The 24,729-nt window shown below is 40.1% G+C and overlaps 1 protein-coding gene across 4 annotated transcripts in view; it reads left to right on the top strand.

Annotated features, from left to right (window-relative positions):
• Positions 1 to 8,927: 8,927 nt before the first annotated feature.
• The window catches only part of JPH1 (junctophilin 1), an 82,534-nt gene continuing 66,732 nt past the window's right edge, over positions 8,928 to 24,729 (top strand). For all 4 annotated transcript variants that reach the window (XM_054631321.2, XM_054631312.2, XM_054631296.2 and 1 more), the window contains exons 1-2: positions 8,928 to 9,515; positions 15,813 to 16,569. In XM_054631321.2, the coding sequence (XP_054487296.1) occupies positions 9,137 to 9,515; positions 15,813 to 16,569 (1,136 nt within the window). In that variant the 5' untranslated portion in view covers positions 8,928 to 9,136. The remainder of the gene's footprint in view (positions 9,516 to 15,812; positions 16,570 to 24,729) is intronic.

Below are 24,729 nucleotides of genomic sequence, written 5' to 3'. Positions count from 1 at the left end.
GAAATGGCCAACAGAAGAGGAGCAAATGAAGAATAAATGAAATCTCATACCAGCTGGGAGGTTTAATTAATTGGTTAGGCTGATTATGATGCACTCACCCTTGCTATATTCTTTTATATAAACTTAAATATCAAAATACATTAAGGAATTTGACTTGAATGTTAGCTGTGGTGAGAAAAATTTTCTTCCCTGGGACAAATATTCCTGAAGAAGCAGAAGAAACTTATCAACAGGGTGCACTTCTCAACTCAGGCATAACAAGCATCTGTTTGTCTTTTACTGTTTTATCAAAAATCAGTTAGAGTAAGCCGCATTATCCTCACCAAAGTTTAAGCAGATTGAGGGAGTGGCTTTCTATTAATGGTCTTTGCAGCACAGCCTGCTTAGCCCTATGGTAATATCCTCTAAAGCTCAATTCCTCCATTGCAGACTTTGTTAATGGAAACAAATCTCAAAAGTGACTATACTGTGCCCAAAATATCCATATTACATTCAGTATCAAACAGCAAAACCCTCAGCTTTTGCACTTCTGGTAGCATTTGTCTTGTTTTCTCCATCTAAATTGAAAAAAAAAACAAACAAGATAAAAAACCCCAAAACCAAAACAACCACCAACAGACTCAAAACACTGTCATATTTAGAATGACAATGACAATGATTGTCAATTAATTTTGCGAATAGATTCACTCAGAAGAACCAATTATCTGAGGTATAAGAAGCACCAACACTAATTCATTGGTGAAATGCAACAGTTGTTTGTTCTGATCCAGTACAGCAAAACAGGAGTGTGACATCAGCCAGAACCTTCAAAAGGTCTTTTAAAATTAGAAATATCATATCTAATTGCTATTTTAACATTAATTTATCACCACTCAATTACAAAAAAAAATCAATTTTTATAAGAAAAACAACCAAAGAAATTCATAGGACATCCTGCGTTAAGACAAAATTAGGTATGAGTGCAGACAGACATACAGACTCATCCCTATGTCTGATAAAATCTGCCTGATAAAATCAAGGCAGATCATAAGGAACTGCAAGCTCCAGGGAGTAGCTGAAGAACTGTGGTCCCTATGGAAGCTGGGATGGGTGCCTTCTTTGAGGTGCACTGCCATTGCAAAGGTCTCCTTCACTGGAGTCACATGAGACAGAAACACTGCAGAGCTGTCTGTCTGGTGAAGGAATTCTCTTTACCAGAGCTCCCTGAAGGTCTGTAATCACTGGTGATGAAAATGCTAACTAATAAAGGAGGACTTTCAATTAATAAGCGGCCTAAAACATGGCAAAAAGCCTAGATTTCTGGGAAGATATAAGTGGTATATAACTCTCAATAAAGGTATTCAGAAAAATAGCACCATGGTGAGCAGGAAGGCCACTGAACTTTTTTTTCCTAAGGTATTAAACCAGCATGTATGAAAATTATTTAATTCACTAGCTAATTTGCATGAAAATTACCAGAGAAATTAAGATCTCAAAAGAATGTTATTCCTACAACTTAAAAATAGCAAAGCCACAAAGTACACATCCAGGCAGAAGAGAGACACTTTGCACATCACTAACAAATAAACATTAAACAACCCCAATTCCTACCTGATATGAGAGTTAATATGAATCCTCCAAACAATTAGAAAAGCCTCAATCAGGTTTTGGTCCTCCTCAGGCGCCTTGAAAATCTGTAGGACATGGCAATGCAGGACTCAAGAGCTTTGGGTGCTGCTGCTAAATCATCGCAGCACAGAAAAGGGTGAACATGGGGGACTTCAACAACCAAGGGACCTGTTGGGAAGGTCCTACAGGATCATTACAGTACAGAATCATAAAATGGCTTGGGTTGGAAGGGTCCTTAAAAGACCACCCAGTTGCAGCCTCCCTGCCATGGGGAGGGGCACCTTCCACTAGACCAGGTTGCTCAGAGCTACTTCCAACCTGGCCTTGAACATTTCTGAGGATGGGGAGTCCACAGCTCCTCTGGGCAACCTGTTCCAGTGCTTCACCAACCTCACAGTAAATAATTTCTTCCTATATCTAACTTAAACCTACTTTCTTTCAGTTTGAAGCCATTCCCCCTTGTCCTGTCAATACATACTCTTAGATAGTGTCCATGTTTCTTGTACCCTTCCTTCAGGTACTGGAAGGCCATTGTACACAGAAAAGTTTTGTTACTGAGCAGATGACTACATCAAATCTGGAATATCTTTTTTTTTTTAATCAACAGTGGGCAAACTGACTGGAAGTGCAAGACTGAGGGCAACTTGGGTGAAAGATTATGGGGGAAATGTTATTTGTAATTCCTAGAAAAAGAGAATGGAATTACAAATAAACAAGGTGAACAGCCAGCTTTCTGTATGCTTTCAATTGCATTAGGGCAATTGTTTGCATAGATGTTCTGCAAACAGAGCAAAGGATTCAGCTTTAAGAGCAAAATAAAAATAAATCTTTTTGCTGGATTATTTTTAAGCTGGATTGGTTTCCTGATCCAAATCACAGCTCACTGAAAAAACAGTTGTGCTGGCAGCACAGAGGGTTGGGGGCATGAGAATATCTCAAGCCAATGTCTGCCAAGACTGCCCTGTAAAAAAAACAAACTTAAGATTTGCTCTCTACTAGGCTTTATTTTATTATAAATTCCAAAGAGAGAAATCTGTAAATATAATGTGAATATAATGTGAAAATAGTGTGAAGGGCATAAACAGAAACTACCTCGATGAAAAGGGAAAATAAGATGAGTATCATAAGATAAACTTGACTAAATTGAGAGCTCTTCGAGGATCCCGAAACACTAGAAGGAAGTATACACGAGTAAAAAGTAGGTCAGATTGCTAAAGAATTAATTTTAGGGAAGAGTGCAAATATGTAGGGGCAAAATCAGAAAGGCCAAATCACAGAATGAGCCTTAGTTAGGAACAGAAAAGGAAACTGAGACAGCCCTAGAGGAGGAGGAGGACAGCGAAGGGAAGAGCTGTGCCACTGCTCAGTGGGGAGAAAAAGCTTTCAGCCACACCTGTGAGATAAAGCAAAGTGCTAAAAGCTTTTCTGTTTTAGCCTTCACTAAAAAAGATATTATGTATTTTGACTTCAGCAAAGCTGCTGCTGTTTGTTAAACATGATCTAAGTAAAGCTGTAAGAGACTACACATTGTTTATAGTTATTAAGTAATGGTTATTAATTATTAAGTCCCAAGCCTGAAGGATGTATGAAATGCTAAATTTGTACCAAATGCCTTAATATTCAATACCTTCATGAATAACTTTGATCTTGGAAAAATTCAGTTATTGCACATGCAAATGTGCAAACTGTTAAAAACCTGTGAGGAACTGCGATGTGGAATTAAAACTGAAAATTAACTTAGTTTAGGAATATAATTTCAAAGGGGAAAAAAAGAGTGTGCTGGTGAAAGCCTGCTAAGTGAAACTCAACTTCACTAACAGAAAGTGGGAAGCAACTAGTTAAGCAGTATTCCATGGGAAAGGATTAGGACAACAGCAAATCACGAACTGAAGATGCATTTTTACACATCATCTTGTTGTATGGAGGAGAACAGAACCACCATCCCTGATTCCTGGCACCAGTGTAAAAAGAATAATGTCTTTTGGGAGTCACACAGAATTATTCTATTTTAATATGACACAATATTAGCCAAATAGTGTGGTTTGTATTTGAAATCGGACTTCAGCAATGAATAACATAACATAATTAGATAAAGTCCAGACAACAGCAACTGTGACAATCATGAGGTCTACAAGAAAATAATGCATCACAGAGCCTCCTTAGGCTAAAGAAGAATACTCAAACAAGACTGGAAAAGCCATCTTCAGAACTGGGAATTTACTTCAAAGGAGAAATCCATAAACCTTTCTCATCCTCCTCAAGGAAGCTGCACAATTCCTATCACCATTTAGGAAAAATTTACTTGGGATAAATCTGATTTTCTAGATATCTTCCTATAATAATAACCTATATAATGTGAATGCTAATTTAGGGTAATCACTGATACAACTTTTCCTTATATCAAGTCTTATAAAATAAAACACTTTTGGAGTTGGTTTTTTTTTTCTTTATAAATGGATTGAGGTATAGTGATCCACTCATTTTTGTTCTGTAGATATATATATATATATAAAGACCCCAAACCAACCAACAACAGAACTCCAAATGTTGACAAGATCCAGGAACACTATATCATATTTTCCCACTATAATAAAATATTGTAATATCTTTATACTTAAAAAAAAATCAACACTTTGTACCTTATTTGCATAGGCAGTTCTGTTACTGTTAAAATCACTTCAGAAACAAAGGTGTTCAACATAAATGCTGCATTTCCTTAAAAAAATAAACTGCATTTTTATTTCAAAATAAAAAGCATCCAATTCAGATGCTTGGAACAATGCTGAAAATAGAAGTCTGGGTACAGAACATACTCATCCTGTTTTCAAGTTAGAAGAGGATCTGTATTTTTGCTTTTTATAAGCTTTATCAGCACTCTTGCAATGAAAATAATAACTGTATTCACTCAGTAAGCACAATATCTCTGGAATTAAATATACTGCCTTACTGGCTAGGTCCCAGCTTCAACTGAGAGGTAGAACTGACACTGATACACCTAGGAGAGCAGATTCATAACACAGCGTTGCTCAAATATTATAGCAGATTTTTTTAAAAAAATTCCTCTAGAATTACTGCTTCAGTATTTACACTAACTTACATGGATTTACAGTGTATAAGGAAAAAGTGTTATGTTCCTGTTCTAGAAGTCAGACAAAATTATTTTTGTTAAAGTTATACAGAACTATGTTTAAAAACTTTAACATAGACTCCAAACACAAAACTTGGAAAAAAATTGTGTCTGCTCCTACGGAGCCAGAAAAGACCTATTTGCCTTTGAAATTTCTAAACTGTGAGTTTTGTACTACCTTTACTTCTGTATTTCTGCCTCCCACACAGCAGTTATGTGTGTGAACTCCTCCAATACAACATGTGAAGCGTGGAGCTCATCAGTGAAACATCCAGCCTCCCTTCTGCAAAACACTTGAGAACAGACTTCAGAGCTTTGCTTTATTTGAGCACAGATATCTTGCAGATGTTTAATTTAAAGCTCATGTGTAGTCCCACTGAAGTAAATGGGATTACTAAAGTACTTAAAGTAATTCCCTGCTGAATTGGGCTTTTAAGAGTAAGAATAAATGTGCCTAATTTTTATTCATGCATCAGATATCTATAGACTAATAGTTTAAACTCAGCAGTTTTGTATCCAATTAGTATTAGATGTCTGGAGTTAGTGTGTCTTCACCTGCTGCACCTACCATCCCTACAGTGAGGACTTTTTTAAATATAACCCTGCAGCACAGTTTTTGCATACATACCATGTCATCAGGCACTCATGTTTTGCATACATATAATGTCATCAGACCTAGTGCTGTGACTTTTTGTAAATAATAAATTAACTGCACCTGGCCCTTGTATTTTTTGAGTGTTACATGCATGAAAGATTTCAGAAAAGAACTCCTGTAATGTAGATTAAAAACGAAGCGAAATTAATTCCATTTACTTTGGACAAAAGAGAAACTCATTCATACACCTCTAACTGCTTACTTCCTGCATCTATGGAGCTGTAGAATAATTTTAAATTTAATTCTGGGAAGAAGGAAAGGAAACAAAATCTGTGGATCCAAGGTATTTAACATATACATGCTAAAGGTTGAACATGAGCATTACTTAAACTGTGGCCAGAAGCAAATATGATGTGGCCTGAACTAAAGTTGAGGCTTGTCAATGCAAAATCTGCCAGCAAAAAAAGAAATCCCAACCAAAAAAAAAAAAAAATCTACAGCCTCATCAGCAATGAGACACCTGTGGCTTCTTACATCATCAGACCTGGCTAAGTGATGCTGGGAGTTCTCTGCAAAGCACTTCTATTCTCACATCTATAAAAATGTATCCCCTGCTGAAAGTATAAGAGAAGGCTGTCAGTGATGAATTCATCTTGTCATCAAGCATCAAGTTCATTTAAACTGATCACCTCATTCAAATAAGCACACCTGGAAATATCAACCACATGCAAAATTACCACTGATTTTAGCATCATTTGCAGGTCACTGAAAAAGGACCCACTGACACGCATGTGATAACAAAAGAAAAATAATATGATTCCTTCCTGAAATTTTCACTGTTCATCTCTGGCCCACTTGATCTTGTTGGTTCAGCTCATCTAGGTTTAAAACCTGGAAAATTTAAACCAAAGGGGTTAAACAAAGGCAGACACCTATTTAATTTTTGCAATGCTACAACATCTTCTACTGTACACATAAGAACTTAAGGCAGCCTCAATTAGTTATAGATTTGGGATACCCTAAGAGACAGAACATCAACAGCTTTAGGGATAAACAATTCATCACTAAGTAACAGCACAGTAACACATCAGGGGTGCAATTATCCAAGTCTTTACAACAGCAAATCCAGTTATTCACCAATACTGAGCCAAAAGTGATACCCAGCTTGGCAAAGGACTTGCACAACCATGATTATTGTCTAGGCCATTGGGCAAAGGGACACAGCTGGTCCTTCAAAGAGACAGCTCAGACCCACAGAGCAGCTGGGCAATAGCATCCCATTTCCTCACCAGACCCACCTCTTCCACTGCTGAGGTGCAGCAGCGTTGTCTGGATTTGCTAATACATTTTCACACCCCACCTCTGCTCCACTCTGTGCTGGCTGTGTTCCAGCTGCGCACAGGGCACAGAATTGCTGTCCAAGGCAATTCTGGCTTTACACCTCATTTATGCACACTGCACCCAGAAACACCATGCAAAGCAAGAGTAGCCCCATAACAAACATACCCAATGCTCAGCAGCTCCAGTTCAATCATGACAACTTCAAAAAAGTCTACTCATACAATAATATGCACTTATGAACAGGCACCATCAATGCCTAGAAAATTTTACACCAGTATCCTCTATCAGGCATGATGATCTCCAACAGGTGGTTCCCCAAACCATATAAAGAGTTTCACTCTTCCGTAATTCTGTTCAAACATTACAGGGCTTTATCTTCTGTCGGAAGAAAGGAAACAGGAAATAAATTAATAGAATGAAAATAGAAAACTCCTCAAAGCACATGTGTTGTCAGCACTACTGTTTCCATTTTTCTTGAGGAAGAAATCCAAGACATGTAGGGCATAAAACTCAGTAAGCTTAAGCAATACTCAAAGAATACTGAGCTGTATCTTCTTCAGAAATCCCACCCACTGCAACATTTTCAGACTTCCCCTCCATTCTCAATAACAGCTTTCCAAAAAGACCATGTTGCAGTGAAGGTCTGTCCTTAACTCCAGCACACTTCCTAGCCTTGTCCAATGATACGTGGAAGACTGCATGTCTGTGTTAGAGAAACATTTTTGTCTCATTTTCTACACTTCTGGGCTCAAAGGGGCATTGAAAACTTCTCCATCTTCTTGTGAAAAGGCACAAGTCTTTGACTGTGTCTTTTTCTCTTTGTATGTATGTGTCCAAATGTGTGCGCTGACTTCCACCTCCACATGTTCAAGCAGAACTAGAAATCCTCTTACAGCACAGAAAGAAGGCTTTGAAGCACACACTTCTTATTGTGACAGGAGACAGCAGTATCAGTTAGGGTGCCCAATCCTCCCCTAGAAAGAGCAGAAACACTTTGGCACTAAACTGTGCAAACGTGGCATAAAAATGTACACAGAAAACTGTGTAAAGCACAAAGTTTGAAAATTCATTCAGGTATGTTTAGTATGTGCAATACTTTATTTTCACTTAGGTTTAAGTCAAAACTCCTTATATTTCAGCTGAATTTTGTAGATTTCTGAAGCTTAACTGTTTCAATTTCTAAAGTCTTGAATTCAAATCTTCCACTTGCAATTATATTTCTGCTTTTATTCATCACTACTAACATAGCCATTGTTATTTCTCTGCTTTTCCAAATAAGCTGTGTCCAGATAGTACCATGACCCACGATTAACAAATATGATTCATGCTTCTAACAAAATCCCCATTGAAGAGGAACGTTTTCTTTCATATTTCAGTCCTGGTCTGTAACTGTGAAGGAACAAAAAGCTAGGACACCGTGACAGCAGCTCTCAATCCCTTCCCTGCTATTCTCTCTGCACTTTCTACGCTTATGTGTTTCTCCTGTCATTTGCCCTTACAATTTTTTATCTGATTATCAAATATCTGGCAAAGAAGTACTTGGCAGGATTTAGAGCTCTTCAGTCGCCTGATGACCGCGGAGCTGATGGCATAATGAGAGGCTCCTAATGAAGTTCCCAGCCGTGATGTCCCTGAAAAGCCTCGATACCACCCACGTTCATTTTGCCCCGTATTTCTCCACCCGTGGAACTTGGTGGTCTCCACAGACGATTTGGAAAAGGGACAAAACACAACTCAGTTGTGCTCTTCATGCACAATTTCGGCTTAAACGTCAAGCTCAGGGCAAGTAAGAGATAAAAAAGAAAAAACCAAAACCGAAACAAAGAATCACAAGTAGCACTCGGAAGCCCTCTGGTTTTGCCTACTTGTTGCAGGTGCTAGCAGGTGTAGCAGCAACCTGCCCGGGAGCCCGAGGGGCGGGCAGCGCCGAGGCGAGGCGGGGCACGGAGCCACCTCCGCCCCCCGGGCATCGCGGGGGCTCCGGCCCGGCCCGGCCTGCGCGCTCCCGGCTCGCCCCGCCCCGGGCCGCGCGCGCCCCCGACCAGCGGGGGGCAGCTTTTCCCGGGAGCAGAAGGCACACGGAGACCTCCCCGCGAGCGAGCAGAGCGGGCGAAGGCAGCTACTCCCGCGGGCGCGGCCCCAGCCCCAGCCCGCCCCAGGGGCGCGCACCTGCCCCGCGGCAGCGGCGCGGCCACACCGGGGGCGGGCCCGGGCGGGAGCGGAGGGGCGGGCGGGGAGGAGCGGGGGGCGGGCGCCGCTCGCCGCCGCGGGGCTGCGGCTGGGCTGGGCGCGGGTGGCCGGCCGGCGGAGCGCTCGCAGTCGCGGGGAACGCCGGGGCTGTCGGTCGGTCGGTCGGGCGGCGGGCGGGAAGGGAAGGCAAGGAACAGCAAGGCAGGCGAAGCAGGGAAGGGAGTGGAAGGCGGGCGGGAGGCGGCGGCGGCGCCGCGCTCGCCCCGCTGCCCTGGATGACGGGCGGCCGGTTCGACTTCGACGATGGCGGCACCTACTGCGGCGGCTGGGAGGACGGGAAAGCCCACGGGCACGGCATTTGCACCGGGCCCAAGGGGCAGGGCGAGTATGCCGGCTCCTGGTCCCACGGCTTCGAGGTGGCGGGCGGCTACACCTGGCCCAGCGGCAACACCTACCTGGGCTACTGGGCGCAGGGCAAGCGCCACGGGCTGGGCGTGGAGACGAAGGGCAGGTGGATGTACCGCGGCGAGTGGTCTCACGGTTTCAAGGGGCGCTACGGGGTGCGGCAGAGCCTCAGCACGCCGGCCCGCTACGAGGGCACCTGGAGCAACGGGCTGCAGGACGGATACGGCGTGGAGACCTACGGGGACGGAGGTGGGCGCCGGCGGGGGGCGCCCCGCGCGCGGCGGCGCCGGGGGGCGGGCGGGAATGGGGGTGGGGGGTGCGCGCCTGCGTGGGCGCGCCGCGGGAAGGGCCCCTCCTTCCAGCCCCGCGCTCTCACCGCCGCCCTCACACCGGGGGCGCTTCTCCTGCCCCTGCCCGCGGCCGTGCGCCTTTCCCGGCGCCCTTCGCTCGGCGTCCCCGAGGCTCCGCTGGCGGCCGGGGAGCGCCACAGGTGCCTGGCGGCCGCCCCGCCCCACTCAGTGAGGAGCCGCCTGGCCCAGGCTGCGCTCCGAGCGCGCTGAGCTGTCCGGGCTCAGCGCTTTCTCCCGGCCAGCTGGTAGAAATCCGCATTACGGCCGCCTGCAGACGGCTTTCCTTTCTCCCCGCCGAGGCGGCTCACGGGCTCCCTGCCCGAAGTGGCGATGGCCGGGTGGCCGCGCCCGGCTTGAGGAGCGAGCGAGGCGGGCGAGCCCCGGCAGGTTACCCCCTGAGCGCCGCGTTCGTGCGGGAACGGCAGGAACTTGTTCTAATAGAGCCCTTGTGCCCCGCTGATATGCGGGCTTTGTGCGCTCGATGCGCTCGGCTTGTAAACAGGAGGCTGGAGCTAATGGAGTGGGGACGCAGCTCGCGTAAAATCAATGAAACTTGGGTCCACCCTCGTATAATAACTCCCGTTTTTACAAAAATACGGGGTAGTTTCAAGCATCCTGCTCAAAGCAGGAGGTGTACCGTGCACTCACGCAGACCTGCCTCTCACACCCTTCCCCCGGCAAAGCCAATGTCCCGTGGCTGAGCCTCACCGCGGTGGGCGTGCGGAGCGGCCGCGGCGATCCGCCCTCCGCTGAAGTCGGGAGCGGTCAAGTCAGGGTTCAGCGAGGTTAACGAGGGCTGGAGCTCACTTACAGTTCTTGTACCTCTGTCACTTCATGCTCTGCACGATGAATAAGCCTGATAGTCTTTAATTCAGCCTTTGCTGGTGTAATGTCATTGGCTTCGCTGGAAGTGCCACCTGCAACTTCTGCAGAGTTGTTCTTCAGCTAGGAACAAGGGAGCGGGTTTGGTCTGTTCTAACAGGAGGAAAAACGGGTCTCAGTTTTAGGACTAGACAGTCGCTGGGATTTTTTGACAGAAATGCTGGTTGCTTCAGCGTTCAGAAACGTGTTCAGTTAGCAGGCAGGTAATAGAATTTACCAAAATCAGAGGTACTGTTCACGTGATGTGACTAAAGGACTAACCCATGTATCAGCTCTCAACTGATGCTTTTGCTGGTTTCTTCAAGGAATTTCGTCACATCATCTCTGGTCAAACTTTCAGGAGAATGGGTATTTTTGTATTGAGCAGAAAATTAGATATTTGCAGTTGGGCTCCTATTTTTTCTTCTCCAAAATAGAAAATGTAGCAAGTTGGTAAGATTCAGTTCCTTCAGACAAGGAAGTGTGCAGTGAGTTTTCTACCTTTCTGTCTCCTTGTTTAGAGATATTTGTAGCTGTCCAAAAATTGTTTCCTGGTGTGGAAATTTGTGATAATCAAAGACAGCTATGTTTTTGGATTAATAAAAACAACAAAAAAAAAAACCCACCAAAATCAAAGTATGGAAGAGATCAGAATTTCAATTTCTCTTTCATCGCACAATGCACTTTTCAATTTTTATTATATTTGTTTTGGCTAAATACAAGCAGTGGCTTTCCTTTTATTCCTCCCTTCCCTTTTGGAAAAGCAAATTGCCATTCCATTAAATCTTCTAGAAAATATTTTCTTAAAATAAAGTTGATTTTATCCTTTTTTCTTTAGGCTTCTTGCAGCTTTTTAAAGAAGTCTTAATATAGTATTGGTTATTGGAGATAAATTCTCTCAATATTTAGACTTGGAGCAACATATGAGGGATCCAGTTCACACTGTTAGCTGGAATCTGTTGTCATGACTCCAGTCTTTTGCATGTTGCAGCTCATACGAACAGAGGGTGTGAAGTCCCATTGATTTTAATGAAAGTACTCATGAATGAAGCAGAGCAGTACGTCATAGATGTTTGCAGATGTGCTTTTGTTTTCATGCTCTGGGAACAATAGATGTATTTGCACACCAGAACAACATCTGAAATGGGTTTATAAGGAAACCAGATTTACACATGTATCTTTAACATAATTTAAAACAGTTGCAGGAAAGCTCTCTCTTCATGAATACCAGTGTAGAGAAATTACTCATTAGACTATGCCAACTGCCAGTTTATTTTCAAACTCACTATAATGCGGATTTCTTTGCTGCTAGCTTTTTGTGTGTTTTGGTTTGGTTTGTTTTTGGTTTTTTTTTTTTTTTTTTTGTATATCCCCAGTACATTGCTTTAAAGTGGATTGGTGGTATTATGAGATGTCATTGAAGGAGGGAAAAGGAAAATGAGCATTGTCAGTGTTCCTCAGTTTTTGCACACAACACTTTTCATGACATGAGTAATACAGGTCCTGCTGTGTTTAGATGCTTAAAATTGTCACTCAGTCAAATCTCTGAGGAAAACACTGTGAATTATAAACCATGATGCTTCATTCATTGAATGTGATTACATTGGGCTTTCCAGTGGCCCATCTATCTGTCCCCTGCAGCAATCTGGATTTTTGTGCCTCCTTTAAACTCCCTAGGTTTTGTTAATCTGTGTGAAGATGCCAAACCTACCGGAGGAGTGACTGGCCTTATTTGAAACTTCAGTATGTCTAAATTGGTCATTAATGGTCATTCCAACAACAGGAAAAACCAATTGCATGTTGTCATTCCACAAAGGGAGATCAGGGGAAAAAGCACCCTGAAGCAAAGGTCACATATGCTCATTGATTTCTGAGAGGTCTTCTTTCTAGGTCTACACTTAGTTAACATTTGAGTGAGAAAAGCATGCAAAAATCTTAATATAACAACAAATTTTTTAAACCCCAGAATATCTGAGTAAAGGATAAGAGCAAGCAGAGTAGTTAAACTCCCAGGTTTTTTCACAGTGTAGTTTTAAATTTTAGCTGCAAGTGGGCAATGGCATTTACAGCTGTAAGATGCGCCAAGGGTGTTTTAGAAGGGATGGCACACTGTAACTAAGGAAACAGATTATGAAATTATATCTTAGAACAACTTGCCAACAAAAAGAAAAGGAAAAAAATACACTTTCTAATAGCTCCCAGGCTTAAAATATGAACACCTTTCCAAGAGAACCAATTAAACACCAGATGGATGGTCAGCAGTTGTGGCTAAATGTTTCTTCAGTTACAAAGGATAGCAAGCCCAGCTTTTGAAAAATTAGTGCTAAACAATGTTACTATTTTATGGTCAAATACAGTTTTAAATTATCTTGGTAATTGCAGTTTTAATAAAAATTTTAGTAATTGACTTTTAGAGGAACTGCTTTGAATAGTCAACTATGGTATAAGGTGAAACAGAATGTGGTGTGTTTGTTGATGTATCGTTCCTCTTTATCTAGAGAGATAGGTAAATACTGCATGTGTTTTCATCTTCATATATGGGAAAAGCTTTTTCATCATGTCTTATACATTGTTGTGTTTAGTTATATTGCAGTATTGACATGTCTTGCTTGTTTAAAGACTTCTAAGATTTAATGAATAAGGTGATGCAGTTCAAGTCTGATATAGTCAGTCAAATTACTGTACAAGGTTCCTGTATTTACATTCTGGACACTGCTCTCCATATTTCATTAAAATACTTTTCCTTTAAAATGTGAGTTGAAAAACCAAGGAAAATGATTTGGCTTTTTAGCATTAGTATCAGAAGCGTTTCCATTGAGACATCTGTAATAATAGAAATCATAAGAGTTACCTGCTACACTGCATAAAATTCAGCCTAAATATCTCATACTTTTTAAGGATGAAATGAGTATGAATCTTCCATTTTCTTTTTTACTATTTTCTCTTTAGAAGAAGCTGGCATTGATTTTATTTCCCCAGTAGAAAGGAAAATTGGACTGGTGGATAGCAGCACATTAATTGTTCGTGTTTTAATACCCTTAAGGGCAGCTGCAAACACTTCCCTTCCTTCTAGAGTAGTGAAAAATACAAGTCCTTAATTAAGTATTTTTGAGCTTTTCATTAAACACATGTTTATTAATTAAAATATTAGTAAGAAAAAGATGCTGACCTTTTATTCTTCTTTAAAATTCTGTACTGAAATAGTAGATTATGCTTGAAGTCTGATGTTGTAAGCAGCATGGAGAGCCATAATTATGAGATGCTACTCTAATGTAATATTGTGGTATAATCAAAATTAGACTTAGATTTATTATTTCAAAATTAAATTAACTAGTGCAGAACAATAAAGGGGTTATAATATGTAGCAATAAGTGTATGTAGCCAGATTCTTAGTTCCAGCACATCATTACAGATCCCAGAATAATTAGGGACAAAATGAACTAATTTGTGCTCATAAAATATTAATGTATTTCCAGGAATTTTCTGTTTAACAAAACAAAAATTAGATTGTGGCTGTATATTTGCAGTATTTACAGAACATGTCATACCAGTGCTTTGTGCTCATGTTTCTATTTGTTCTTCCCCATATGCTGAGTTTTTTAAAATAATCATGTTCCTAGATTCAGCACCCTTACAACCAGTGCAGTAGTAGGTATCCAGGATACAGAGAATGAGAAAGAAACTAAGAAAGTTATTTGTTTGTGTCAGCAGCCATCTGTTAAAAACCTTCCACTTGGTAGAATTTTCTACCAACACGAAATAGTTACGTTTTGGAACCTATCTAGTATTATATAATAGTGAAAAGAGACTTAGCAAATTTAATTGTGTGTTAAAACTGAAATACACATTAGCAGAAGAGGTAATGAGTAAGGCAGTACTTGATAAATGGTGGACACGTACACAACCAAACCAGTATGTGTATATGGTAGAGATTGAATCTCAAAGCAAATTAATCTTGGATCTGCATCTTTAACTGCAGGTACTGCATAAATATTTTCACAAAAATTTTATCAATCACTAAATTTGACATTTGATATTTAGTTCTCTGAATAGTTAATAGATGCTCCAATTGAAGTAGATCAAAATTTTAAAAAGTAATTAAAGATTACTTATTCTCTGAAAAAATATTCAAAGTAGCTTTAAAAAAAAAAAAAAAACAAAAAACCCAGCACTAGGTGGGTGAGCAACTTCGTTTTGAAGAGCTTAAAGTAGTTTAAAGGGAATTAGAGTAAAATTACATCACAAAATAAGTTATCTTCTACTTTCTAGTTACGGTATCCATGCAACCTTCCTTTGGAGCCTCTGGTAGAAATGGCCTTCAGAGAGCAGACACTGCAAAGTGTCAAAATGAAAATACCTTTCAAAAATACAAGAAGAAAATTTGCTGTAGTAATCTGATAAAGGTGGGGTTTGGCTCCAGTGCAACTTTGCATGGCCATCCATGACTTTTCATACCGTGTACCATCTTCCCTCCTTACATTGCTGTTTAAAACATTTTACAAGAGTAGTTATGATTAAATGTTTGCTAGAACATTGTGCAGTACTGTGTTACTGCCTTGCCCTTCTTATACACTGCAGAACAAAAGAAAGGCAAAAAAAAGGGCTAAAGAATTCATGCTTTTGATCCCTCTGTCAGAACATAAGGCAGAATGCGGTGCATATTTATGTGCTGGGGATACTAGAAAGTGTTGGTATGAAGAGTTCATAAAGAGAAAGGAGTCCTAAGGTTTTGCTCTTTCATTCAAATCCACACAAAAATTTTAAAATATTTAATTTTACAGTGGAGGTTTATGACAGTGGATCCAAAAGCCCATCTGCAGACCATCTGTCAAATAGCTCCTGACAAGGAGAGGTCTATAGTCACCTTAAACCCACGATGACAGAATGGTTACTTTTCCTACTTGCTCTTTCTGTGTGCAGCTGGGCACAAGAGCTGTAAGTGTCCGGCTCTCTCCCTTCTCAGCTGACTACATATAATGTGTCTCTGTTTCTGCTGGCCACCTTCCTATCAGTCCACCTTAAAAAAATGTTGAGGGAGTCCTGCTTTAGAAATTTCTCTCAATTTTTTCCCCTGAACAGATCCATTAAAAAAAATGCTTATGATTATAGTTACTGTGTCTTAGTTACCAAAATAAATCAGCTGTGAAAGTGAAGGATTTGCTTCAAAATAATTTACAAGAAAAACAAGTAACAAAAGTAGTTTATCTGTCTGTGTCGTGTGCATCTCTTCTTACCAAAATCAGAGCTTACAGTGTAGTGTTGCCTGTAGCATATTGGATGGAGTGGGCTAGGTCTTCTACAGCTTCCTAAATTTAACTTCTTATTACTTTAAAAGGTACCTACCAGGGGCAGTGGACAGGAGGGATGAGACATGGATACGGTGTACGTCAGAGTGTACCCTATGGCATGGCCACTGTGATCCGTTCACCTCTGCGCACATCTCTGGCGTCACTTCGAAGTGAGCAGAGCAATGGCACTGTTCTGCATGACGTCACTTCAGACAGTCCGGCTGGAACAAGAGGAGGATTTGTGCTCAATTTTCACAGTGATCCAGAAGCCATGGGCATTAAGAAAAAAGGAGGCTTATTCAGAAGAGGATCCCTTCTTGGTAGTATAAAACTTAGAAAATCGGAGTCTAGGTCATCGATATCTAGCAAACGGAGCTCTGTAAGGAGCGATGCTGCTATGAGCAGGATTAGTTCTAGTGATGCCAACTCTACTATTAGTTTTGGAGATGGTGACTGTGATTATAGCCCCCTGGAAGACCACGTTGATGCTACCACTACAGAAGCCTACATGGGTGAATGGAAGAACGACAAGCGCAGCGGTTTTGGTATCAGTGAGCGATCAAATGGTATGAAATATGAAGGAGAGTGGCTGAATAACAGGAGGCATGGATATGGATGTACCATGTTTCCAGATGGCACCAAAGAAGAGGGAAAGTACAAAAATAACATTTTGGTCCGTGGAATAAGAAAGCAACTTATACCAATACGAAACACAAAAACTAGAGAAAAGGTGGATAGAGCAATAGAGGGTGCACAGCGAGCAGCTGCCATGGCAAGAACCAAAGTGGAAATTGCAACCTCAAGGTAAGTTATCAAATGGAAGGTTGTAAACCTTTGTGGTAGTGAGCACTTGCTCACTTCTCAGTTTCATGTGTGTAGCTCTGTTGACTTTAGTGGCATTATGCATATGCAGCTTAGAGCTTCAACTGGTTTGAGTAAAGAGTTGGTGTTTGTTCCGTAATATACTGTAAAAGTAAATTTCCATTCTTGATATATTTCTGCTTTCTCTCAAGAGCTGCTGCATTATGCCTTTAAACCTGTTTGGAAAATAAAATTGGTGAGAAATGTAATGAATTATTTGGGGGAAATGAGGTAAACTTTAAATATTTTCCCATAACCATGCTCCAGTTATACTTACTGTATTGCCAGTTTTTTTGGTAGCATCTGAAACTGACTGAAGTTGCCCATTTGAGAATAGACATCTTAAGATGCATCTCTTTGTCTGAGAAACTCTTGGTAGGAACAGCCTAAGAATAATGGTCAAGGATGTTGTGCTTAGAGGCTGCTGATTTGGTTGCCAGGGCAGTATCTGCCAAAAGAGTTCTTCATGAGGACTCTTCCGTTTTGGAGCATGCTTCTCCTCAACTCATCTGATCATACAACCAGCACCTGAAATAGGGGTAGTCAGCTTCTCCCTGTGCCTCTGCCAAATCTTTGAGATGGGAGAAGTGTGTGGGTATTGGTAGTGGAGGAAAGTCATTTTCACTTTCAACTGCTAACCAACAACCAAGCAAAGTTTCTTGAAATGGAATTGTTACAAATTAAATCAGTGCAAACAATTTTAATTGGTTATATTGTTAAGTTTGAGAACTCTTTAAAAAGCTATTTCATTTTTATTGCCTTCCAGTAAGTTTCTGTGGCAGTTTCTCTATTGATGGCTTTAGTTTGTTTCCTCAGGCAGGCTTTTCTTGAAATATGCTTTGAATGAAAAAAAGAGTCCAGAATGTGCATGAAAGAAAATCTTCATGCTATTTTAGAAAGAGGATGTCACATTACTCTTTGAGCTGAACAACTGATTCCTAATTTAGTGTGGTCACTAGTGTGTCCCCAGTGACTACCCTTTTCCTGACAGTCATAAGGAGTACAGAAAATACAAAAAACTGCTTAAGTAGGAGAGCTTGAATATATAAAATGCTCATAGCAAGAAGCAGTTGAGACACTAAGATGAAGAATGTAGCATACCATTAAAGGATTTTTCTGATAACTGGTCATGTAAGTAACTAAAGGGTAGCATATATTTGGTTACTTCTATAAATATATGTAAGGCATTATATGACAGCATACTGTATTAGTAAGGCAGGTCAGTAATACCTAACTTTAAGAAAGTACTGGATCCCATTCATGTTCTATCAGTACATAATAAGCCCTAGTTTTTTAAAAAAATCTATGGAAAGGGGGAGTCACCCCTTTGAGTCTGTATAAGCTATTAAAAAGCTGTCATCTGAGACCATTACATTGCAAGACACAGTGAATGCACTTCCTCTTCAAGAAGTGTCTCTGAAGTGTTTTGTTTGCTTTTCCTTCCCTTTGATTTTTAGGTGGAGGACAGAGTTCAAATTGCTTCTTTTGGAACAATTCACCAAAACAATGTTGATTTCTTGAAAATATGTTTTTGAAAGTGCAGTAGACGTTGTAGTGCAGCTGTGACCAGGGGCAGTCTCTCCCTTTGGTTTCTGAGCTAAAAATCTCTCTGAAACACTCCCATGACTACCAGGATAGACAGCAAGATGGCAGATTCAGGTGTTCTCTCTTTTTAGTAGCCACTGCACCAACTGTACTGGCACTGATTCAAAGGCCAAGAGACCTGACACCAAGCTGGGCAACATCAGGCATGAAGATAATATTAACTTCACTTCTAAGGGCATGTTGGGCTCCCCTAGTAAGAATGGCAAGACCTTTCCTATCTTGCAAATTTCAGAGTTGTTTTGAGTATGTACCAGTATTTGAGCAAGGCCATGAACACTGGTGTACTAAAGAACAGTCTTTACCAAACTGTCTTTACCAAGTTTTTACCAAACTGATATATTAATAGTATAATAATTCTTTGGACCATAGCATTCTTGCAATGTCTTCCTAGATGAACATGAGGATGGTGGTCCTGTCTGTTTCCCGACAATTACTACTGCACAAAAAAGTCTAGTCTGCCTTCTGTAATTTCTCTAGTGTGTAATAAATACAAAGGTGGTTCTGCCCATATGGCATCACCTCACTGCACAGTGGCCTTCTGTGTTTCAGACTGGACAGATGTCAGCAGCACTGTGTGCTTGCTGTTGATTTCCATTCCATTAGTTGAAGAACTCTCTAGATACACCTTTTCTCACCCCCAAAACCATCAAACCAAAGTGCTAGAAATCCTTACTCTCATCCACATACCTTCCTTTTCAGTGCAGCTTGGAGTTGCTATTCTTCCTGCATACAGGAAGAATATTCCCAAAATGTTTGTTCAGCCAAATGGAAACAGAGCATACTCCTCTTCATAGCTCCCTGCTGGTCCTGACAGGCTTGGCTGGTAGTTTGACCTGTGACAGATGCCCACACAGTCTTCAACGAGACCAACCACTGTTTTGCTTTATATTCCCAATGTCTTTTTATGTCTGAAAGTCATCTCTAGTAATCTGTGTAATCTTCCTTTGTCTAAAGTGGCAGTTTTGTACACAAAGAAAAATATAAAAGTTGGGATAAGTAGTGCTTGTCTGAACCTGAATTTACATTGGCTCTCCTGACTTAGCCTTTGGGTTTTTGAGGTATTTGTACTGAGGTGTTTTGAAAATTACAACAGCATTTCTCAAAAGATAGCAAATTGCAACATTATGTGATGTATAAAAAGCTGCTGTATCAGGAAAACTATTACTAGCTTCTACTACACAGATGTGTATTCAAAACAGATTAGAAATTAGCAATGAATAAAAATTCTTTTAAAATTACAGTGCAACTTAATAGATTTGATTGTGTACTATTTTACCAGCTGTATTTAAGGAAAAAATGTTTTGGCATAAATATAAAAATCCCAGAATTTGAGAAACTTCAAAATTATGCTCATTACTTTCCCTTTTCAAAACTTCTAAGGTGACTTTTAAAAATATCATTATTATGGGGAGTATTAATTCAAATTCATCTTTAATGCATTGTGCTAAAAGCAGTCAGGTTTATATGCCTTATTTGAGGTCCTCCTGTCTAAGAGGAGAAGCTGCTTTCCAGAAATGTTTGATTCTTCTCTATACATGTGAAGTGCTTTTAATGCTGGAAGATGTATGTTTGGAAGAGCCTTTTGGATGATATTAAAAAGCCCCTATGTAGAAGAGTCAAGTGGAAACTCATTTTGAGGATATCATGTAATTCTCACTGTAGGGATTTTGAACTTCCTTTTCATCACTGTCATGTGTCTCATTCAAAGGAGATATCCCTCTGCAGTTTGATGTAAACTGGAATTACATTAGAGCACTTCTTTCCTAGTAAGAAAATTACTTAAGTTTTCATTATTCTGTATTATATTAACTTTGCCTTCATCAATACTTATGTACAATATAAAACTGTATGGTTTCTGGAATTCATTTTCAGAGTTTGAACATAAACTTACCTTATAGTACTCAGTGTCACTGGGTGTTTTTAAAATACAACAGTCCTCTAAGTAAATGTGAGGTAGTGGAAGCAGAAGGAATGATGTTTGTTTACTAACAACCCTTCATGTTCCATATTCTTTCAGAAAAGTCAATTTTCTGCATTCAGAATTGAGCATTCTGAGCCAGGCCTTTTTCTTTTTTTTTTTTTCTTTCAAATATTTTCTAGCTATTCTCCCCTTAAAAGATATTTTTCCCTAAGTGTCGACTCTCTGAGGAAGAACAAACTTTGCAAGGACACAGAGGGACATCATAAAAATATGGTAAGGGTAAGAAATATGAACCAGAAGATCGTATGAAGGAAAAGAGAGAAAGAATTCAAAAGAGAAAAATATTTCTTTGTTGATACTTTCCTTACATTTCATTGATCTTTGAGGTCATAAAACACTTTCAAGATTCAAGAATTAAAACTTCTTCTTTTTTCTCCTTTTCACAAGAGCGAAATACTTTTAATTAGTTTGAAGTTTTGAGTGAGTTTTAAGTGAAGTGCATGTATTGTCATAGCATGCCATGAGAACTTGTGTCCACCTTAAAAGCAATATTGTAATGGGCTCTCATTACAGGAGCACCTGAGATTTGGTGAAGCATAATGGTTCCTTTGTGTTAGGCACTGCACAAACAAATTGTGCTGTCTGGAGACCTTGCAGTCTGGGAAAATGGCAGTGCCCAACAGATGAAAAGAAGCTGGCAAAAGAGTGGGTCAGAGAACAAGATAACAGTAAAATCAATATCTTGCTACTAATAATATGCAGCAGTTCCTCCTTGTTAATTAGCTGTCTGTGCTCAGACAGCAGTGACTAGCAAGCCTCTAGTCACTCTAGTGCTCTTTTTAAGTGGAGCACTGAAGGGGGATTAACTGGCATCTTCTGCAGTGATTTCTTTTTCAGAGCAGCTTTTTTAGACAGCTCAATTTTATTTTTAACATGTTTGTGTCCAAGTCCACAGATGCTAGAGCTAAATTTCAGCTTTTATTTTTTTAATAGAAACTGCTGAAACTCTGCTTGTGATCCTGTCTCACAACCAGGCTGCTTTGTTCTGCATGGCTCCCAAGGAGTCTTTAGTTGTTAGAAGTGGATGCAGAAGGAAGGTGCAGGATCAACTTGGTAGTAGAGACCCAGAATAACTATTTTGTTTGGGAGTGAACCCAGCTTCACAACATGGACTTTGTTTGGGACCCTGCTATCCCTTGCTGTCATCGTGGCCTGGAGCCAGTAGTGACTTGTGTGATGTCCAGTGCTAGGATGAGTCAGAGAACTCCAGTTTACCCTGAGTCCTGGCCTGGTGCTGCCCCAGCCTGGGGGCAGCAGTTGCCTTCAAGTTGCTGGGCAGCACCTCTGGCTCAGCTGTCCACCCCAGAGCACCCATGTCCACAGTACAGCAGTTACTTAAGAACCCACTGCTTACATTTTTCATAACCTTGATTCAGAGCTTCACCATGCTGTGTTGCATGGCAGGGTCATATGGAGCATGTGGAAGTCTCAGGAAGCAGTACTAGGTGGTTTACTAGGCAGCTCCTTTGTTGTGTTCATTGCCTTGTGTGACCAGTGTGCTCAGCTTGACCTGAACAAACTGTGATTTCTAGGGAGAGCTGAAATGACACGCATGTGATAGTACAGTTTGTGTCCACACTAGAAGGCAGCTGCCCATCATTCCAAACAGCATTGAATTATTTGTGCCACACACAGCTTTCCATGAGGGATTTAGCTGACTCTACCACTCTCACTTTACTCAAGAAACTAAACTGGACACTTGCAAGCCTGGTGCCTCACACGCCTTGGAGATGCTTTACTTATTATAGCTGAAATATGAACATTGTGTTTAGGAATAGGATCCAGCAAATACCAAAGGTATTTATATAAGACTGCTTGCTTCAGTACAAAAAGCTGCCTGAGGTTCAAAATGAAATCACTTTGAATCATTTTGCTACATAGTTTGTTTGAAGATAACAAGTGAAATGCTGTGGTAAAACTTAAAATAGGTCTTGAACTACTATAGATAGTAATTTTAAAGTTAATTCTGCATTCTTTATAGAAAACCATATGTTCTTTGAATCCTGTGGGAGTTACACCACTAACTTCATTGGGGCACATATTCCCTCAGATTTCACAAACAACTCATTGGTAAAAGAATATAATCTTGGACTATTCCTCAGTTATTTGCTGGGGAATGAATAATACAGCTGTTTGAAATATACAAATCGTATAAACATCATTACACAGATTTTTTTTTTTTACTTTCTTAGTATTTAATGCACCAAGATTATGTGGCTGAAAATATGCGAAATTAGTCCTGTACCATATCTCAGCTTGAAATTTTAGAAGTATTTAGTATTTAATTTTATCTAGTATTTAGTTTTTTTTCACATACCTATATCCAAATATACCTACCTACAGCCATAAGCTTAATAGGGATTTAAGTTTTTTTAAAGCAGTTCTGGTGCATATCCAGTTTTACCTTGTGTTTGTATTAGACACAGAATTGTTACTTGAGAGTAGCTTTTCTAAATTGTTTAAAATCAGGAGATTGCTAGTGTAAGATTGGAAATATTCAGTGCTTTCAGAACATAAATGAAACAATGCTACACCACTGCTTTTAAAATAACCTTCTAAGAAAGCCTTTTCTGCTGTACAAACATTCTTGAAATATATTCTTTTTTCAGATGATATGGGGGTTTTTCCCCAATTTCCAGAACACTTAATTGAGAAGCAGAGATGATTATTGCAGTAGTAGCCCAGCAGATGTACGTGACAACATTAAGGCTTTTTTTTAATGGTACTGGGATAGACAAAGAGACTAGTATTTTTTTGTAGTCACAGAAGATGAGTTGTTAGGCAGAGTCTTCCCTTATTTTTTATATAGCATGTCAGTTTTGATCTGTATTACAACAATTGTTCAAAAGCTAAGCTGCAAATAGCATCTGTCTTTACTGACTTGTAGGAGAGTTTCTGTGATGGAAATAAATAAGAATTAAAGTAACAAAATAGAACATTCCCAGCTTATTTCTTCAAAGAGATAAGAAAACTTGCTATCATCTAACTGTAACATTGTCAAAGAGTATTCTGTAGAACAACTACAGCAGAAAAATACTCATTTAAACGATTAATTCATGCCCCCTACATTGGTCTAATTCTATATTTTCCTAATAACAATTGATTCATTTTCTCAAAACTGGTGTAGTTCAATGAGTGGTGCTGTTTGTTTGAATACTAATGGATCAGTGATACATATTATGACTTTTCTTCATGTTTCTGGTGATTAATAGATTTTTCTGCTTTATGTATGTAACAGATTTCAGTACGTGCTTCTGTACACTGACCTGCATTCTTTTGCTTATCTCACTATGATCATCTTCTTTCAGTACTCCTAAATTTGCGCTTTGTTTTTCAGCTTTGTTTGTTCTTCTGCAGTTTTTTGCTCTCATTGTCTGTGGAGGTGGAGGCAAAATGTCTTTGTGGCTAGGGTCCAGGAATAAATTTCTCCACTAAAGTTTGCCTCCCTCAAACCCATGTCAGCATTTAACATCTGAAACAACCTATTGATTACTCCTGTTGTCCTCTCAAGATTTACTATTCCCAGATCTGCTGAATAGCGGTAGCAGTCTCCCAAGAGCTCATTCCCAAGGTCACCTTAAAGCCACTCATAAATAAAGTTGGGGTTGTTCTGCTTCACACATCACTCTTACACTTAAATTGAACTTCATTCGCTGTTAAAAGCGATCAGTGAGTTTTGTGCAGCCCTTCGTTGCAGTTGTGCCTCAGACTTCTCTGATGCTGCCATTCACAAATTCAGTCACTTGGCTGTTCAAGCTTTTCCTTGGCATTTAAGAATGAGTTCTCAGCCCTGAGCCCTTATGGGTGTCCAGCACTAAACCACAGTTGGGAGAACCAGTCATTTAGTCTGTCCTAGTATGTTCTGTTTCTGAATTAATTTTTTGTTCACTTAAGCACTTCTTCTTTCTCTTGATTTTTTTCCAGACTTTTTGGTGAGAAATGCTATACTTTGGGTTTTACTACATTAAAAGTAAGGATTGATGAGAAGTGATGGTATTACTGTTTTGCATTTAAAAGTCAGAAATTTCCTTCTAGTATCTGACTAAAATGAAATCAGTTAAATGTAAATTTTCAGCTCTTTTGTTCTAGGAGGTTAAGAAGACAGGTATCTACATCTCTTTTCTCTTACCACACTGAATCAGGTGGGTAAGGCTTGTTTAGTTGCCTTATTGCTGTAATGCAGCACTTCCACTTCGTGTTTGCCTCAGGTGTTACTGGCATATATAAAAAGAGGCAGAGGTCATTTTGCTGCTGCCTTAGCTTTCCTTTCTGGCTTTGGGGTGAATAATTTCAAAGATATTTTTTCTCTGAATTTTTAGACTACTTCATAAATAAAGGTATTGGATCATGACACTCTTAGTTCTGCAGAAGAACTCAAAATCCAAATGTGGAAACAGGCAAGACCCAAAAGATTGTCACTGTTGAGGTGGCCTGTGGGCAGATATGAGCATGCTGGTTAAAAACTTGATTTCCAAAGGGAAAAGAAAGAAGACCAAGAAATCTGGATGACCACTAAA

The sequence above is a fragment of the Agelaius phoeniceus genome, chromosome 1 (genome assembly GCF_051311805.1).
Source record: "Agelaius phoeniceus isolate bAgePho1 chromosome 1, bAgePho1.hap1, whole genome shotgun sequence".
Lineage (NCBI taxonomy): Eukaryota > Metazoa > Chordata > Aves > Passeriformes > Icteridae > Agelaius > Agelaius phoeniceus.
The sequence above is the reverse complement of the archived record's forward strand: the minus strand, read 5'-3'. Positions and strand labels throughout refer to the sequence as shown.